This window comes from Anomaloglossus baeobatrachus, chromosome 3 (genome assembly GCF_048569485.1).
Source record: "Anomaloglossus baeobatrachus isolate aAnoBae1 chromosome 3, aAnoBae1.hap1, whole genome shotgun sequence".
NCBI classification, from domain to species: domain Eukaryota; kingdom Metazoa; phylum Chordata; class Amphibia; order Anura; family Aromobatidae; genus Anomaloglossus; species Anomaloglossus baeobatrachus.
Window position 1 is genome coordinate 675,342,752 of NC_134355.1, and position 20,430 is coordinate 675,363,181.

Sequence of the window (20,430 nt, forward strand, 5' to 3'; positions counted from 1 at the left end):
TACTCTGTGTCCCCGTGGGGACCGCGCACAGCAACACTCCAGCATTGCTGGGTGTGCTAGTGCACCGGGGACAGCAGCGCTGACTGCGTTTGTGCCATTACACACTTCAGCGTCGCTGAGTGTGTTCGTGTAGGGGGACTGCCGCGCTGACCGCCGCTGCCATGGTTATCACTGCGGCGCGGCTGGGACTGTTAGTGCGCCGGGGACTTCCGCGTCGACCGCGCTTATACGGCGGCCGCGCTTATAACTCGAGTCCCCGGCTTTTGCGGCCTAGTCTCGTTTTCTTCCCGCCCCCAGCCCTGTCAATCAGGGGAAGGGCGAGACGCTGTACAGGACGGCAGCACTGAGGGCTGGAGCATGCTTTGCATACTCCACCCCCCTCACTCTGCACAGTGGGGCACCAGTTCCCGCACTTTTCTGGGTCACGCCCACGGCTCCCTCCTCTCCTCAGGACGCCGGCAGCCATTCCTCTCAGCTCTGCTAACGCTGGAGAGGGGAGACAAGCTCAGGGAGACCCAGGCAGGATTTCTGGTGCCCACACAACCGCTTTGCGCAGGCGATAAGCAGCACCTGTGGTGCTGGCCCCACTAGTGCAGAAGTGTACTTATAGATTATATGATTATAGACTATACTTTACACTGTATGGTGCACTGTTGATTTTTGTCTATATACCCTCCTGTATTGCTCAGAGGAGACAACAGCATGTCGTCCACAAATAGCAAGGGTGCCAAAGCACAGACTTACTATGCTGCCTGTGCAGCATGTACGGCTATACTGCCGGCAGGTTCCACTGACCCTCATTGTGTGCAATGCTCGGCCCCTGTGGCACTTTCTCAGCCGGAGGGGCGGCCCAGGGAGAACCACCTGTTAACACTGTCCAGGTGACAGGGACGGAGTTTGCAGTTTTTACTGAAAGACTTTCTGAGACTATGGCTAAGATATTACAAGCCTTGCAGTCCAGGCCGGCATCTCAAGCCAGGGACACTGTGGAATCATTGCCCCCTGGTCCCCCTCAGTTGGAACAGCAATGTCCTCCCGGGGTGTCTCATGGATCCCAGGGTGAGGTCTCTGACACGGACCGCAGCCCCAGACCGATTAAGCGAGCTCGCTATGATATCCCCTCGACATCATCACAATGTTCAGGGTCTCAGCGAGAGGACTCTCTGTATGATGAAGCGGAGGTAGCTGATTCTGATCCTGAAGCCGCTCTCTACCTTGATACTCCTGATGGGGACGCCATAGTGAATGATCTTATTGCGTCCATCAATGAAATGTTGGATATTTCTCCCTCAGCTCCTCCAGTGGAGGATTCAGCCTCTCAGCAGGAGAAATTCCGTTTCAGGTTTCCCAAGCGTACAAAGAGTATGTTTCTGGACCACTCTGACTTCAGAGAGGCAGTCCAGAAACACCGAGCTTGTCCAGATAAGCGTTTTTCCAAGCGCCTTAAGGATACACGTTACCCTTTCCCCCCTGACGTGGTCAAGGGCTGGACTCAGTGTCCCAAGGTGGATCCTCCAATCTCCAGACTTGCGGCTAGATCCATAGTTGCAGTGGAAGATGGAGCTTCACTCAAGGATGCCACTGACAGACAGATGGAGCTCTGGTTGAAATCCATCTATGAAGCTATCGGCGCGTCTTTTGCTCCAGCATTCGCAGCCGTATGGGCACTCCAAGCTATCTCAGCTGGTCAGGCGCAAATTGACGCACTCACACGTACGTCTGCGCCGTAGGTGGCGTCCATAACCTCTCAAACGTCGGCATTTGCGTCCTACGCTATTAATGCTGTCCTGGACTCTGCGAGCCGTACGGCGGTTGCAGCCGACAATTCGGTGGCAATACGCAGGGCCTTGTGGCTGCGGGAATGGAAGGCAGATTCGGCTTCCAAAAAGTGCTTAACTGGATTGCCATTTTCTGGCGACCGTTTGTTTGGTGAGAGATTGGATGAAATCATCAAACAATCCAAGGGAAAGGAAACATCCTTACCCCAGGCCAAACCAAAAACACCCCAACAGAGGAGGGGACAGTCGAGGTTTCGGTCCTTTCGGAGTGCGGGCAGGTCCCAATTCTCCTCGTCCAAAAGGCCGCAGAAGGATCAGAGGAACTCCGACGCATGGCGGTCTAAATCACGCCCTAAAAAGACCGCCGGAGGTGCCGCTACTAAGGCGGCTTCCTCATGACTTACGGCCTCCTCACACCGCATCCTCGGTCGGTGGCAGGCTCTCCCGCTTTTGCGACACCTGGCTGCCACAAGTAAAAGACCGTTGGGTGAGAGACATTTTGTCTCACGGTTACAGGATAGAGTTCAGCTCTCGTCCTCCGACTCGATTCTTCAGAACATCTCCGCCTCCCGAGCGAGCCGAGGCTCTTCTGCAGGCGGTGGGCATTCTGAAGACAGAAGGAGTGGTGGTCCCGGTTCCTCTTCAGCAACAGGGTCACGGGTTCTACTCCAACCTGTTTGTGGTTCCAAAGAAGGACGGGTCCTTCCGTCCTGTTTTGGACCTAAAACTGCTCAACAAACACGTAAGGACCAGGCGGTTCCGGATGGAATCCCTCCGCTCCGTCATCGCCTCAATGTCCCAAGGAGATTTCCTAGCATCGATCGATATCAAGGATGCTTATCTCCACGTACCAATTGCTCCAGAGCATCAGCGCTTCTTGCGCTTCGCCATAGGAGACGAACACCTTCAGTTCGCGGCACTGCCGTTCGGCCTGGCGACAGCCCCAAGGGTTTTCACCAAGGTCATGGCTACAGTAGTTGCGGTCCTCCACTCTCAGGGTCACTCAGTGATACCTTACTTAGACGATCTGCTGGTCAAGGCACCCTCTCAAGAGGCATGCCAACACAGCCTCGACGTTACTCTGGAGATTCTCCAGAGTTTCGGGTGGATCATCAATTTTCCAAAGTCAAATCTGACACCGGTCCAATCGCTGACATATCTTGGCATGGAGTTTCATACTCTTCCAGCGATAGTGAAGCTTCCGCTGGACAAACAGCGTTCACTACAGACAGGGGTGCAATCTCTCCTTCAAGGTCGGTCACACCCCTTGAGGCGCCTCATGCACTTCCTGGGGAAGATGGTGGCAGCAATGGAAGCAGTCCCTTTCGCGCAGTTTCACCTGCGTCCACTTCAATGGGACATCCTACGCAAGTGGGACAGGATGCCGACGTCCCTAGACAGGAACGTCTCCCTCTCTCAGGCAACCAAAGCTTCCCTTCGGTGGTGGCTTCTTTCCACCTCATTATCGAAGGGGAAATCCTTCCTACCCCCATCCTGGGCGGTGGTCACGACGGACGCGAGTCTGTCAGGGTGGGGAGCGGTTTTTCTCCACCACAGGGCTCAGGGTACGTGGACTCAGCAAGAGTCCTCACTTCAGATCAATGTTCTGGAGATCAGGGCAGTGTATCTTGCCCTAAAAGCGTTCCAGCAGTGGCTGGAAGGCAAGCAGATCCGAATTCAGTCGGACAACTCCACAGCGGTGGCTTACATCAACCACCAAGGTGGGACACGCAGTCGGCAAGCCTTCCAGGAAGTCCGGCGGATCCTGCTGTGGGTGGAAGCCACAGCATCCACCATATCCGCAGTTCACATCCCGGGCGTAGAAAACTGGGAAGCAGACTTTCTCAGTCGCCAGGGCATGGACGCAGGGGAATGGTCCCTTCACCCGGACGTGTTTCAGGAGATCTGTTGCCGCTGGGGGATGCCGGACGTCGACCTAATGGCGTCACGGCACAACAACAAGGTCCCAACATTCATGGCTCGATCTCAAGATCACAGAGCTCTGGCGGCAGACGCCTTAGTTCAGGATTGGTCGCAGTTTCGGCTTCCTTATGTGTTTCCTCCTCTGGCACTGTTGCCCAGAGTGTTACGCAAGATCAGGGCCGACTGCCGCCGCGTCATCCTCGTCGCTCCAGACTGGCCGAGGAGGTCGTGGTACCCGGATCTGTGGCATCTCACGGTCGGCCAACCGTGGGCACTGCCAGACAGACCAGATTTGCTGTCTCAAGGGCCGTTTTTCCATCTGAATTCTGCGGCCCTCAACCTGACTGTGTGGCCATTGAGTCCTGGATCCTAGCGTCTTCAGGATTATCTCAAGAGGTCATTGCCACTATGAGACAGGCTAGGGACATCTCCTTACCCTCGTTTTGTCCTCATCCAGTTCACCAATGTGAAAAGGATTTGCACTTGTTAGATCTGGTGAGAGCACTCAGACTCTACATTTCTAGTACGGCGCCCCTGCGCCGCTCGGATGCACTTTTTGTCCTTGTCGCTGGCCAGCGTAAAGGGACACAAGCTTCCAAGTCAACCCTGGCTCGGTGGATCAAGGAACCAATTCCCGAAGCTTACCGTTCCTCGGGGCTTCCGGTTCCCTCAGGACTGAAGGCCCGTTCTACCAGGGCCGTGGGAGCGTCCTGGGCCTTGCGACACCAGGCTACGGCTCAGCAGGTGTGTCAGGCAGCTACCTGGTCGAGCCTGCACACTTTCACGAAACACTATCAGGTGCATACCTATGCTTCGGCAGATGCCAGCCTAGGTAGGCGAGTCCTTCAGGCGGCAGTTGCCCACCTGTAGGACGGAGCCGTTACGGCTCTATTATGAGGTATTATTTACCCACCCAGGGACTGCTTTTGGACGTCCCAATTGTCTGGGTCTCCCAATGGAGCGACAAAGAAGAAGGGAATTTTGTTTACTTACCGTAAATTCCTTTTCTTCTAGCTCCAATTGGGAGACCCAGCACCCGCCCCTGTTTTTGTATACACATGTTGTTCATGTTAAATGGTTTCAGTTCTCCGATATTCCTTCGGATTGAATTTACTTTAAACCAGTTATAATTTTTTCCTCCTTCGGGCTTTTGCACCAAAACTGATGAGCCCGTGGCAGCACGGGGGGTGTATAGGCTGAAGGGGAGGGGCTTTACACTTTTAGTGTAATACTTTGTGTGGCCTCCGGAGGCATAGCTATACACCCCAATTGTCTGGGTCTCCCAATTGGAGCTAGAAGAAAAGGAATTTATGGTAAGTAAACAAAATTCCCTTCTTTCCTCCCAAATTTTTGGGAGTAAAACTGTGTCTTATAAACCGAAAAATACAATAATAAAATAAATATAAATCCGTTACTTCGGATTTTCACCTATCACGGGAGTCTCTAGAACGTAAGTCCCGCTATAGGTGAGGGATCACTGTATACCTGCCGATCCGCTGTGGTTTACGGATCTGTCTAGTCCGTCCGACCAGACTTGTACGTGCAGAACGACTGATAATATCGTTCTGCGCGCCGAAATATTGCCGCTATCTATAGCACATCTCCTGAAAAAATGGGACGGGCATTTTAATGTCGGCATGAACAATCCAATTGCCCGGTAAGCACGTGTTTCGCTCATTCATGGGGTGATTGCCAACCTGTTTGCAGCTGCCAAGAAAAAGGTGAATGAGACTTCAGACAAACACTTGGCCCTCATTATTGGTTCCCCTAATTGGGCCATTAAAAGGTGATTAATTGCTATCAGAGCAGGTTCGTTGTGCACCAAGGTGGTATAGTCCTGAATTGGCTCCATGGAAGGCCCGAAATTGTGACTTTATCCATCCATGTGTAGAGAGATGGCCATTCAAGCAACCTTACCTTAATCCCCTGACTACAAGGAGATGGCATGGGTTCGGGTATAGGCGGCCTCTCCTCGCCTGAAGTTGGCGTAGAGCTGTTTTGCTACCGGCTGCCAGCCCAGTCTTCCTTCTAGGCTACAGTGGAGGAGAAGGGTTTTCTGAGGAACACACATGTTCCCTTAAACCACAGAAGGGCGTCCCAAAAGGACCTTCTGAAGGATCAAATGTTGACAAGTACACCTTGGGCTTTAAAAAAAACAACTTGTCTCATGGCTTAGATTCTGAGGGTCATCATTATGGGGTTCCTATATGTCTCATGGCTTAGATTCTGAGGGTCATCATTATGGGGTTCCTATATGTCTCATGGCTTAGATTCTGAGGGTCATCCTTTTGGGGTTCCTATATGTATATGTAATTCTTCTCTTTTGCTTTACTCTTGTTTAGGTCCCTCACTACCCTGGGGTTGGTCATCTCCGCGTTGGCCGACCAAGGGGCCGGCAAGAATAAAAATAAGTTTGTTCCGTATCGGGACTCCGTATTAACATGGTTGCTGAAGGTAAGTGTAAGGTATCTGTCCTGCTCCCCATGTTTGCAATCTCCCCAGATATTGTTTTCTGATGGCACCTTGCGTGCTCCATTCCTAATGCAGGACAGTTTGGGTGGAAACAGCAAGACGGCCATGGTGGCGACAGTCAGCCCCGCGGCCGATAACTACGACGAGACGCTTTCCACACTACGGTACGCTGACCGGGCCAAAAACATAGTAAATCATGCTGTGGTGAATGAGGACCCCAATGCCCGCATCATCCGGGAACTGCGCGAGGAGGTGGAGAAGTTGAGGGATCAGCTGACGCAGGCTGAGGTAAGTCCCACGTCTTATGTATTTACTCCTTGTGCTTTTTTGGAATTCTAGGTCTTGTGCAAGATGCTGAGATTTCGGAGATGAGAAATTCTCAGTGTCCAGAGCTTCCACATTACATCTACAAATTCAGTATAGCTCATAATGCTTTGGTTCAAGGGCCATTTTGCCATACTAAACTATTCCCAAGGGCCTCCATTTTTTTTTTTTTTTTTTTATTTTTTTTTACATGAATGCATCACCAAACCACCATTAGTACATTAATACAGCACAAGAACCAGGTTTTAAGTATTTTAGGAAAATTTGAAAAGTCTGAGCACACTCTAGCTTAAACTGAGTTTTTGGAGCATAATCTTGCTAAATACTCCTCCATAATCTCAAATTTTTAGGTTTTGAGAATTTTTAAGTTTTAACAGCCATGAAGCATATTATGGTTTGCCACACGTGTGCAAGATCAGAACCAACGTCAACACGAGTGTAGCACCAGAACCATTATCAGTACATGAGTACAACACTAGAATCACCAACAGTACATAAATGCAGCACCAGAACCACCATCAGTACACAAATGCAGTGCTAGAATCAGTCAGTACATGATTCAATGATCAGTACACAAATGCTGCTCCAGAACCACCACCAGTACACACATGCAGCAGCAGAACCACCGTTGGTGCACACAGCCTGCCTGCACCGCTCCAAAATATCCCCCACAGCCTTCACTGTTCCATAATAGCCCCCCACACTGCCTCTATGCAGTAAGTTCCCCTCTTCCCACTGTCCCTTGCTATTCCTATCACTTTTCACAATCTCCCCTAATTGCCTTATAATGTGCACTATAATTAGCACCAATCCGCCCCTCCCGCCGCCCCCACATTTAATCTTCGGCTCCTCCATGGAGCCCTTTCCAGTGCCCGACGTCTCTTGTCCTCTTCGGTGTGATGATGTGCTGACCTCATCATGCCGCTGCACGTTGGGGCGGGGGCTGATGTGCGCTCCTCTGTCCCAGTCCCGACTTTCAAGTTTCCAAATGTATTCACGTCTGATGGACACAAATTTGAATATAGGGAGAATGGGAGATGGCATCAGGGGGTCCTAAGTGGGTCGTATGTTGCACAGACCCACACAAGTGTGAGGTTGCAGCGCCCTCTGGTGGGCTGAACTGCATTATCCTGCTACGATGCATAGTACATTAAATTAATGCAAGAACCTAACCAAGTAGTCCGCCAGCCAGAGGTGATAATAGGGTCCTAAAAGATCAGGGGCCCCCGAGCCCCACAGCCTATGTCTCCCCATAAGACCTTCTCTATATAATTACAGTATACCACTGTTGCTAACACAAAAACACACTATAGAAAGACAAATATTACCAAAAATTACTACTATAAAAGGCCAAAGTAATACCGCTACACGATGTCCACTACCATTACCACTATATAGTAAGCACATAATAATGACCATTACCTCTACAAAACAGACGTTATAAAAATACCAATAATACCGCCATACACCTACCACTGCATAATGACTGAAATGCACTAAGCTGTTAATAAACTAAAAAAAAGAAAAAGGGCTATTAAAAAGCCTATTACCGCCATATTGTGGTAGATACCAGTCCTGCTGAACATGTTACACAGATCGCAGTACAGGTATATACAGTGTAGTGACCTACAGATGACGTTCTTTCTGATGGAGTCTTGCACTTTTTTTTTTCTTTTCCATCTGGCCCGGACCAACATGACGACTTCTTCCAGCCACAACTCCTCTGCAGAGATTACACGTAGACACATCTGACTTCTCACATTTCCAGCCACATCCCCATTTATTCCCGACCTGCACAAACTCCCCATCCCACCTGCTCCTCCGGAGTGGAATGATTGCCCCTCCACCAATTAATGCTGCAAAGATAGTGCGCCAGATACAGGGGGCCTCTAAAAATAATCGTGTCCCATAGAAAGTACTAAAGCCGCCACTGTGCCACCTAACAAGTAGTAATGCCAGACATGCTCATTTAAAAGTTATAATATCCCAAGTGCCCTCTTCAAGCAACAAATACCCTTGAGTATCCCCTTTTAAGTAACAGTCCCCCCCACCCAAAAAAAGTAATAATTTCCCCCTGAAAGCCCCAATCAAAAGTGAAAAATGCACCTATTTAATTAAAATAATCACTTGAGTGCCCCCTACAGGCCCTACAAATCCCTATACACGCTTGGTGATGCTCGGCATTGTGCTTGTCGATGTATGGCTCGGCATTGTGCTTGGTGATGCATGGCTCGGCATTGTGCTTGGTGATGCATGGCTCGGCATTGTGCTTGGTGATGCACGGCTCGGCATTGTGCTTGGTGATGTACGGCTCTGCATTGTGCTTGGTGATGTATGGCTCGGCATTGTGCTTGGTGATGTACGGCTCAGCATTGTGCTTGGTGATGTATGGCTCGGCATTGTATTTGGTGATGTACGGCTCGGCATTGTGCTTGGTGATGTACGGCTCGGCATTGTGCTTGGGGATGTGCGGCTCGGCATTGTGCTTGGTGATTTATGGCTCGGCATTGTGCTTGGGGATGTGCGGCTCGGCATTGTGCTTGGGGATGTGCGGCTCGGCATTGTGCTTGGGGATGTGCGGCTCGGCATTGTGCTTGGGGATGTGCGGCTCGGCATTGTGCTTGGGGATGTGCGTCTCGGCATTGTGCTTGGGGATGTGCGGCTCGGCATTGTGCTTGATGTACGGCTCGGCATTGTGCTTGGTGATGTACGGCTCGGCATTGTGCTTGGGGATGTGCGGATCGGCATTGTGCTTGGGGATGTGCGGCTCGGCATTGTGCTTGGGGATGTGCGGCTCGGCATTGTGCTTGGGGATGTGCGGCTCGGCATTGTGCTTGGTGATGTACGGCTCGGCATTGTGCTTGGGGATGTGCGGCTCGGCATTGTGCTTGGTGATGTACGGCTCGGCACTGTGCTTGGTGATGTACGGCTCGGCACTGTGCTTGGGGATGTGCGGCTCGGCATTGTGCTTGGTGATGTACGGGCTCAGCATTGTGCTTGGGGATGTGCGGCTCGGCATTGTGCTTGGTGATGTACGGCTCGGCATTGTGCTTGGGGATGTACGGCTCGGCATTGTGCTTGGGGATGTACGGCTCGGCATTGTGCTTGGTGATGTACGGCTCGGCATTGTGCTTGGGGATGTACGGATCGGCATTGTGCTTGGGGATGTACGGATCGGCATTGTGCTTGGTGATGTACGGCCGCAGCTGCTCGGCCATGAAGCTCCCAGTGGGCGCCCCCCCATCCCGCTCTGTAACATTATGGGGTCTCCATTTCGTTGCCTGAGTTGCTGCGGTTCCTTCCACTTCTCTATAACATGTCACAGCTGATGGGGAAGATTCAGGAGGAAGAAATATCTGAAACGCACTTGTTATCCCGGTGGCTCCTATCACAGGACGCGCTGCAGCACAGGCTGCTCTGTCACATGGTAGTAAAGGCAGGCAGCATGGCGGGGGCCGGATGTTATACCCTGTGGGCAAGGACACCTATGTGCTATACTGCGGGTGCTGGGACTGGTTATTATACACTGGGGCCACTGTGGTTTGAGGTTATACACAGGCAGCTATGGAGCTGGAGTTTATACACCAGGGGCAAGGGAATGGCTGTTACACACCATGGGGAGGTGAGGGGCCATATATTATACACTGCGGAAGGGGTGCAAGGGGATAGATGTTATACATGGGGGTCCAGCTGTTACACACAGTGGGCGGGATGGTGGTGGTCAGCAGCCAGATGTTATACACCTGGGGGTCTATGTTATACATTTGGGAGGTGAGGGTGTGTGTGAAGGGCCAGATGTTATTCACCTAGGGTGGTGCATGTTATACATGTGGGGGGGTGAAGGGCCAGATGTTATACACCTGGGGAGGTGCACGTTATACATGTGGGGGGGTGAAGGGCCAGATGTTATACACCTGGGGGGGTGTATGTTATACATGTGGGGGGGTGAAGGGCCAGATGTTATACACCTGGGGGGGTGAATGTTATACATGTGGGGGGGTGAAGGGCCAGATGTTATACACCTGGGGAGGTGCACGTTATACATGTGGGGGGGTGAAGGGCCAGATGTTATACACCTGGGGGGGGTGTATGTTATACATGTGGGGGGGTGAAGGGCCAGATGTTATACACCTGGGGGGGTGAATGTTATACATGTGGGGGGGTGAAGGGCCAGATGTTATACACCTGGGGGGTGAATGTTATACACCGGGGGGGTGAATGTTATACACCTGGGGGGGTAAATGTTATACACCTGGGGGGGTGAAGGGCCAGATGTTATTCACCTGGGGGGTGTATGTTATACATTTGGGGGGTGGGGATGTGAAGAGCCAGATGTTATTCACCTGTGGGGTGAATGTTATACATTTGGGGGGGTGAAGGGCCAGATGTTATTCACCTGGGGGGTGAATATTATACATTTGGGGGGGTGGGGATGTGAAGAGCCAGATGTTCTACACCTGGGGGGGTATATGTTATACATTTGGGGGGGTGGGGATGTGAAGGGCCAGATGTTATACACCTGGGGGGTGAATATTATACATTTGGGGGGGTGGGGATGTGAAGGGCCAGATGTTATACACCTGGGGGGTGTATGTTATACATTTGGGGGGGTGGGGATGTGAAGAGCCAGATATTATACACCTGGGGGGTGTATGTTATACACCGGGGGGGGCGTGTGTTATACATTTGGGGGGGGGGAGTTCCGGATGTCATACACCTGGGGGGGGGGTGGATGTTATACACTGTTGGAGGGGGCAAGGGTGTGAGGAGCGGTATGTTATACACTGGGGGATACAGGGGATACTATACACTGGGGGGGGGTTCATAGCGGTCTTGATGATGGGGTACGGTGAGGTGCGGGCTCCTGATTTATGAAGAGCACCTTACTGAATGAGGCTCAGCAGATGAGTGGTGTGCATCTCACAGTGCCCTTTGCTAGAAGTCCTACTCCGGTCCCTGCTGGAGTGAGATTTGTGCTATAAGGCCACTGCTTGTGATGAATGTGACAAGCAGCCGTCACATTAATCCTGTCCCTTCCCGTCTCTTCTCACCTTATAGGAACTGGACAAAAGTCACAAAATGTCAGTGCAGCCTTGAGCTGTGCCAAAACGGGGTCACTTCTAATTTTTTCTTTATCTGGAATATTGGCTGAGTGTGCGCTTGTCATCGGGCAGCTCCGACATCCCCCGTGGGAACTTCACTGGCAGAAAATAATGGCTTGTAAGAAACTTGACTTTCTGTAACCGCAAGCAGAGATGGCGTCTGCGAGAGAGCCTCAGATCCCGGGCATAATAGGGGCTCCTCGCCCCCTCTCCGCGCACATGTGGCCATGCATACAAGTCCCTCACAAAGAATGGTCAACCGGACCCCCTTTCTTGGGATTAGTGAAGTGCTATTGACTACAAAGTCTGCGTGTAGCTGTATGAGGCCAGTATCCCAGCACTGAGCGCACAGACGTGTGCGGCCATAGTCATGGGTGGTCCCATCCTCCTCCATATTCCATATAATGGCGCCTAACATTGTTCTTGAGCAGATTGAGTGCCGCCCGCCGCTATAACCTGTGTGTAAAAGCCTCTTAATAGGGACCCGTGGTCTCATAAAGCAGTAGTGATATTGCTGTATAGGTGCTTGTCCCCCAATATACTGTAAATCCCACCTTTTTTGTACAGATCCGATGTGCCATGTATGAGAAATCAACAGTAGAAACTATATGCAAATCAGGCTGAAAGTGCACGAAGGGGGCGTCACTGCAGCCCAAGTGCATTGACACGCCCCTAATGCACGTCCAGCCTCATCTGCATATGGTTTTCACCCTAAATGTCTCAAGACTGGTACATCCAATCTGTACAAAAAAGGTGTCATTTTTATTGGAATAAAGTAACTATATTTCCATCACTAGTGCCATCTGTAAAAACAGGCAGATATATTCCCTTTAATCTGATGGTTCTGTCTCCAAATGAGCTGTGCTGCTGACAACCATGATTTTTTTTTTTTAGGCTTTAAACATGCAATCCAACACGGGTCATTAATGCGGAGCGAGCGTGTAATTTATTCTCTTCTTTTTCTCTTTAGTCCATGAAAGCGCCTGAACTGAAGGAACGGTTACAGGAGTCCGAGAAGCTCATCCAAGAAATGACTGTTACCTGGGAGGAGAAGCTGCGCAAGACTGAGGAAATCGCTCAGGTTAGATGGACGGGGAGACCTATGGTGTGAGGTTGATGGGCAGCCCACAAGATAAAAGGCACCTGCAGCAGCTTTTCTTTTTTTTAAGATTTTTTTTGTGATTTCTTCAGAACATTTGTTGTTGTTGTTGTTGTTGTTGTTGTTGTTGTTGTTGTTGTTGTTGTTGTTGTTGTTGTTGTTGTTGTTGTTGTTGTTGTTGTTGTCATCATCATCATTATTTATTTTATTTTTTTATTTTTTATCATTATTACTATTATTAATATAGTAATAATGATAAAATATAAAATAGTAATAAACTAACTAAAAAATAAAAACAATAATTAAAATAAAACTCAAAAAATAACACTAATTTTAAAAATATTATTGTTCTCATTTATTTATCATTACTATTATTAAATAGTAATGATAAATAAAATAAAAAACAATAATAATGTAATAAAAAATAAAATTGTAATAAACTAACTAAAAAATAAAACAATTATTAAAATAAAAAATTAAACAAACTAAAATAAAAACTTTAAAATATTATTGTTTTATTATTATTTTAATTATAAATAAAACAAAAAACAACAATACATAAAATAATAAAAACTAACTAAAAAGTAATAAAAAAATATAATCATTAAAATAAAACTAAAAAAATAACACCAATTTTAAAAATATTATTATATATAATAGTAATAATGAATACAAAATAAAGAACAATAGTAATAATAATAATAATAATAATAAAATGGTAAACTAACTCAATTTAAAAATAAAACAATAGCAATAATTAAAATAAAAATAAAACAGAAAATATAAAATAACAAATTATAAATATTTTGTTTTATTTTTCTTTTTTATTTTAACTATTGCTATTTTATTTTTTTTACTATTTTATTTTAATATATTTATATTATTATTATTATTATTATTTATTATTATTATTTTTATTTTTTTAATTTTTTCAACTCATGTTCGTTTAGAAGTAAAAGACATACTGTATATTATGCTTCTGTCGTGAAGGTAACAACCCCATTAGCTTCTCCGTCGTTCTGTGCCTCTCCCATAGAATTTACCTCCTTCCCGAAATATGACTTACATGTACAGTTAGGTCCAGAAATATTTGGATGGTGACACAAATTTTGGAATTTTAGCAAAACCTATTCAACATATATAATTCAATATGGGCTGAAAGTGCCGACCTTCAGCCTTAATGTGAGGGAATTTACATCCTAATTGGAGGAAGGGTTTAGAAATTACAGCTCTTTATTAATATGTAGCTGCCTCTTTTTAAAGGGAACAAAAGTAATTGGACAATTATCTCAAAAGCTTGTTACTGGGCTGCATGGGCAATTCCTTTAATCCATTATCATTTAGGCCGGTAGAAGGTCTGGAGCTGATTCCAGGCACAGCATTTGCATTTGGAAGCTGTTGCTGTGAACCCACAACATGTGGTCACAGGAGCTCTCAATGGAGAAGAAACAGTATATCATTAGGCTGAAAAGGAAGAAATCCGTCAGAGAGCAGAAATCTTAGGAGCGGCCAAATCAACAGTTTGGTATATTTTGCAAAAAAAAAAAAAAGTGTGCTGGTGAGCGGAGAATTCAAAACACATGGACGTCCACTGAAGACAATAGTGTTGGATGATTGCACGGTGAACGGTCTCCACCTGTGTTCCCTGGAAAACGTTGTATACCTTTTTAAAGAGAAAAAAGCTTTGAAGTTGACCGAGTGCTACTGCGGGAGGTATAGAGGACATACTAGGGATGTATCAAGAGGCTGAAGAATGTAATAGAAATGGCTTTTATAGGGAAACCTTAACAGTATCCCTTAAATAAAAAAAAAAAAAAAAGTTTCCAAAAGTATAGTTAAAAAAAAAAACCAAACGTATTTGATTGCCCACAAAGCTCTTGCTTTATTTGATTAATCAAAATTTAGTGGTAGTCTGCATTGCGTCGCTTTTTATTGGATCTTTCGCGAGGCCGATGGGGTGACTGAAAAACAGCAATATTGGCATTTCTTTCAGTCACCCCATCGGCCTCACGAAAGATGCAATAAAAAGCGACACATAATGCAGACTACCACTAAAAAAAAAAAAGACAATACATATATAGTTATGGATCTGAGAAAATTGTCACACAAATCTCATTTTAAGAAAGTTCAGATTTTATTTAACCACAAAAAAAAAAAAAAATTGTAAAAAAAAGAACAAGTTTGCTATCAAGGTAATTGTACTGACCTGGAGAGTTAAAAAAAAAAAAAAAACTACAAAAAAGAGGAATAAAATATAATTTCAGCAAAGTTGTAGCTGTAGTTGTACATTACTCAGGCCAAAAACTACTACTCCAGCAGGATACAGCTAAGCCCCACTAGGTGGAGGCATCACAGGTGCAGGAGGAGCCAATCACACACACACACCCCTCCAAAACATGGAGGGTGCGATTGCTGGCTGGTAAAGCTGCACACTGATGGCTTGCAATAGGATACAGTTTTAACAGCCAGCAATCGCCCCCTCTGTTTTGGAGGTGTGTGTGTGTGATTTGCTCCTCCTGCACCTGTGATGCCTCCACTTAGTGGGGGCTTAGCTGGATCCTGCTGGAGTAATAGTTTTTGGCCTGAGAAATGTGCAACTGCAGCTCCATCTTTGCTGTAAGTAATGACCTGGAGAGTTGTTACCAAGTCATTGGTGTTTTTCTTTTTTTCTTGATTTACAAATTTCAGATTTTTTTTTTCTTTTTTTCACTACTTAAAGGGAACCTGTCACCAGATTTGGTGACTATAAGCTGCGGCCACCACCATTTGGCTTTTATATACAGGTTTCTAACACGCTTTATATAAGAGCTCAGGCCACTGTGTAGAAGGTAAATATCACTTTATAATACTCACCTAAGGGGGCCGTGCAGTGCAGACTGGTCGGATGGGTGTCTCCGTTCTCCGGGTGCGGTGCCTCCTCTTTCGGCCATCTTTATCCTCCTTCTTCTGAAGCCGGGGTGCATGATGTGTCCTACGTCATCCACACTCACCGGCATTGAGGTCCTGCGCATGTTAGGTGTACTGACCTGGAAAATCATATTGCCAGGTCATTTTTATGGTAAAATAAATGCTGTAGATAAAAATAAATAAATAACTAAATGCAGATTTGCACTTTTGTTTGCAATTTCACTACATTTGGATTTTTTTCTTTTTATTTTTTAATTAATTTAATAATTAATTTATTTTTTTTTTTTATACAACTTCCAGTACTTCCCATAATAAAATGGATGATGACGTTATTCACAACTACAAAAACAAGCCATTATATGTCTGTGGACGGAAAAATGAAAAAAAAGTTACAGCAATTAGAATAAGGGGAGGAAAAATGAAAGCGCCAAAACCTCCAAATCCCCCGGCCCTTAAGGAGTTAAATGGTTATTTCCATCTTCACTGATGGGCATTGTTCGTAGTGAATATAAAAACAAGCACTTTTGGAGTTTACTGTTAAACTTTTTGGGCCTTTTTTTTAAGACCTTTTTTCATTTGCAGCTTGCTGCCTAGGTGACCGACCACCCTTGCTGTCTAGCAGTGGTGACCAGATTTCCACCGTGCACGCAAACTCGTTACTATTGAGCTTGCAGGCACGGCCAGCTATGGCAGAGTTCTTACAAGCTTAGACGGCAGCGGTGGTCGGTCTCCTAGGAAACGAGATGTAAACAAAAAAGTGTAAGTATCTCAAGAATGGTTGGAATTTTTAATAAACTGTAAACTTAAAAAAAAAAAAAGTGCTTGTTTTTACAACCTCTATCCAACAATACCCAAAAGGTGGAGCGGGTGAATGACCCTTTAAACATGTAAAGTTTATCAAAGATCAAATACATAAAGGCGGATCATATTCTTTATTAGCGGCACGGTGGCTCAGTGGTTAGCACTTCAGTCTTGTGGTGGCTCAGTGGTTAGCACTTTAGTCTTGTGGTGGCTCAGTGGTTAGCACTGCGGTCTTGTGGTGGCTCAGTGGTTAGCACTGCGGTCTTGTGGTGGCTCAGTGGTTAGCACTGCGGTCTTGTGGTGGCTCAGTGGTTAGCACTGCGGTCTTGTGGTGGCTCAGTGGTTAGCACTGCGGTCTTGTGGTGGCTCAGTGGTTAGCACTGCGGTCTTGTGGTGGCTCAGTGGTTAGCACTGCGGTCTTGTGGTGGCTCAGTGGTTAGCACTGCGGTCTTGTGGTGGCTCAGTGGTTAGCACTGCGGTCTTGTGGTGGCTCAGTGGTTAGCACTGCGGTCTTGTGGTGGCTCAGTGGTTAGCACTGCGGTCTTGTGGTGGCTCAGTGGTTAGCACTGCGGTCTTGTGGTGGCTCAGTGGTTAGCACTGCGGTCTTGTGGTGGCTCAGTGGTTAGCACTGCGGTCTTGTGGTGGCTCAGTGGTTAGCACTTTAGTCTTGTGGTGGCTCAGTGGTTAGCACTTTAGTCTTGTGGTGGCTCAGTGGTTAGCACTTTAGTCTTGTGGTGGCTCAGTGGTTAGCACTTTAGTCTTGTGGTGGCTCAGTGGTTAGCACTTTAGTCTTGTGGTGGCTCAGTGGTTAGCACTTTAGTCTTGTGGTGGCTCAGTGGTTAGCACTTTAGTCTTGTGGTGGCTCAGTGGTTAGCACTGCGGTCTTGCAGCGCTGGGGTCCAGGGTTCAAATCCCACCAAGGACACCACCTGCAAGGAGTTTGTATGTTCTCCCCGTGTTTGCGTGGGTTTCTCCCGGGTTCTCCGGTTTCCTCCCACACTCCAAAGACATACTGATAGAGACTCTAGATTGTGAGCCCCAATGGGGACAGTGTTGCCAATGCATGTAAAGTGCTGCGGAATATGTAAGCGCTATATAAATCAATAAAATTATTTATTAGCCAATCACTACCATTTCTATATTAGGACTTTGTTACCTAAGATCTGATTATTTGCCATGACTTTTCTCTCCTGCACCCGTTCACATTGCTTTTACGAAGCTCCACAGCGCCATCTGCTGCTCATGGCCTGAACTGTAATAAAGGCTCCCTGCACTGTAGGGTTGCACAGTGGTTGTCATGAGCATTCCTCCCTCCATACTGGGATCCTGCCTCTTTAACCGCCCGATTGCTGTGACTCTTTTTGGCACCGCACCCTGCTAAGTCATTTTTTACCCAGGTTGTTGCTGTCGTTCTCCCCGATGTTTGTATTTGTGTTTCCGTTTCATTTTGGCTTTTTTTTTTCCCCCTTCCATTACAGGAGCGTCAGAAGCAGCTGGAGAGTCTCGGCATCTCACTCCAGTCCTCTGGGATTAAAGTCGGAGATAATAAATGTTTCTTAGTTAATTTAAATGCAGACCCCGCACTCAACGAGCTCCTGGTGTATTATCTCAAGGTGAGGAACCGAGGCAGTATGTCTGATGGGGACATTACAGGTATATCGTATAATCCGTGTAGGGGCTGCGTCTTATATACAGAGGACATGCCGGGAGAACATTGTATATTGGCTCCTAACTTCTATCACCAGATCTCGCCATTATACCGGCCCATTATTGTGTGTGCGGAACATGTCATGTGTAAGAAATGAAAGAAGAGAAATGAGCAAAGGCATAGGGCCACAAACTAAGGAACAAGCTGTTACTTCACTGCCCTTAAAGCCTATTCAGTTTTTCTAAATACTTTAAAGTCATTCATACACATTATAATACTGCCCCTATATACAAGAATATAACTACTATAATACTGCCCCCTATGTGCAAGAATATAACTACTATAATACTGCCCCCTATGTGCAAGAATATAACTACTATAATACTGCTCCTATGTACAAGAATATAACTACTATAATACTGCTCCTATGTACAAGAATATAACTACTATAATACTGCCCCTATGTACAAGAATAGAACTACTGTAATACTGCCCCCTATGTACAAGAATATAACTACTATAATACTGCCTCCTATGTACAAGAATATAACTACTATAATACTGCCCCCTATGTACAAGAATATAACTACTATAATACTGCTCCCTATGTACAAGAATATAACTACTATAATACTGCCCCCTATGTACAAGAATATAACTACTATAATACTGCTCCCTATGTACAAGAATATAACTACTATAATACTGCCCCCTATGTACAAGAATAGAACTACTATAATTCTGCCCCCTATGTACAAGAATATAACTACTATAATACTGCCCCTATGTACAAGAATATAACTACTATAATACTGCCCCCTATGTACAAGAATATAACTACTATAATACTGCTCCCTATGTACAAGAATATAACTACTATAATACTGCCCCCTATGTACAAGAATATAACTACTATAATACTGCTCCCTATGTACAAGAATATAACTACTATAATACTGCCCCCTATGTACAAGAATATAACTACTATAATACTGCTCCCTATGTACAAGAATATAACTACTATAATACTGCCCCCTATGTACAAGAATAGAACTACTATAATTCTGCCCCCTATGTACAAGAATATAACTACTATAATACTGCCCCTATGTACAAGAATATAACTACTATAATTCTGCCCCCTATGTACAAGAATATAACTACTATAATACTGCCCCCTATGTACAAGAATATAACTACTATAATACTGCCCCCTATGTACAAGAATATAACTACTATAATACTGCCCCTATGTACAAGAATATAACTACTATAATACTGCCTCCTATGTGCAAGAATATAACTACTATAATACTGCCCCTATGTACAAGAATATAACTACAATAATACTGCCCCTATGTACAAGAATATAACTACTATAATTCTGCCCCCTATGTACAAGAATATAACTACTATAATACTGCCCCCTATGTACAAGACCATAACTACTATAATACTGCCTCCTATGTGCAAGAATATAACTACTATAATTCTGCCCCTATGTACTATTATTATTATGTACTATTAACTCTTCTATATTTGAAAGCTTATTACTCTGCAGCATTTTTCCGCTCCTGTTTATAACTTTTGCACAGTTGCCTTATGAATCCTTTTTTTTTTTTTTTTTTATTTTAAAATAGATTTGTTTTTCTAGATTGTTTTACTGTGATATGAAGGTATTTTTGTTATTTACACACTTTGTATTTCTGGCAAATTTGTTCACATAGAAATATGTCAAAAATCCCACTCGGCAGGTATTTACATATCTTCATTCTTGTGCACGAAGCATTTGTGGAATGTGTGATCCTGGAATCTCCCAATATTTCATTGTCCTGTGTAATGTGTCTCTGTGGGAAGAGATCGGCCATTTTTAAGGAGTATTAAAGTTTAGCAAGATTAGTTCAGTGTAATTTTTCTAATTTGATATTTTATCAGAACCTCATAACAATATGTAAACTTTCTATATGTTGTGGAATTTCTGTAATCCAGAAACACAGACAAGATGATCAGTATTAGCATTATTTCTGAACTATTAGATTAAAAAAGTATTGCTCTTTTGTTGGTGCAGCTTTAGGCCCCTCACCCCCCCCTCTACACATTTGTTCTTTTTTTGTTTCTTTTAAATTATTGCTTTTCATTATTTTATTTTTATCCCCTCTAGTTATATTTTTCTTATTTTATTTTTATTGTTGCATTTTATTATCCATTATCCATTTATTAACTAAATACAGTCAGGGCCAGAAATATTTGGACAGTGACACAAGTTTTGTTATTTTAGCTGTTTACAAAAACATGTTCAGAAATACAATTCTATATATAATATGGGCTGAAAGTGCACACTCCCAGCTGCAATATGAGAGTTTTCACATCCAAATC

General features: G+C 45.6%; 1 protein-coding gene across 3 annotated transcripts in view; it reads left to right on the forward strand.

Moving 5' to 3' along the window:
* Positions 1-20,430, forward strand: part of KIF13B (kinesin family member 13B) — a 253,808-nt gene that overhangs the window by 72,808 nt on the left and 160,570 nt on the right. For all 3 annotated transcript variants that reach the window (XM_075341260.1, XM_075341261.1, XM_075341262.1), the window contains exons 10-13: positions 6,044-6,155; positions 6,249-6,461; positions 12,570-12,680; positions 17,885-18,019. In XM_075341260.1, coding sequence (XP_075197375.1) covers positions 6,044-6,155; positions 6,249-6,461; positions 12,570-12,680; positions 17,885-18,019 — 571 coding nt within the window. The remainder of the gene's footprint in view (positions 1-6,043; positions 6,156-6,248; positions 6,462-12,569; positions 12,681-17,884; positions 18,020-20,430) is intronic.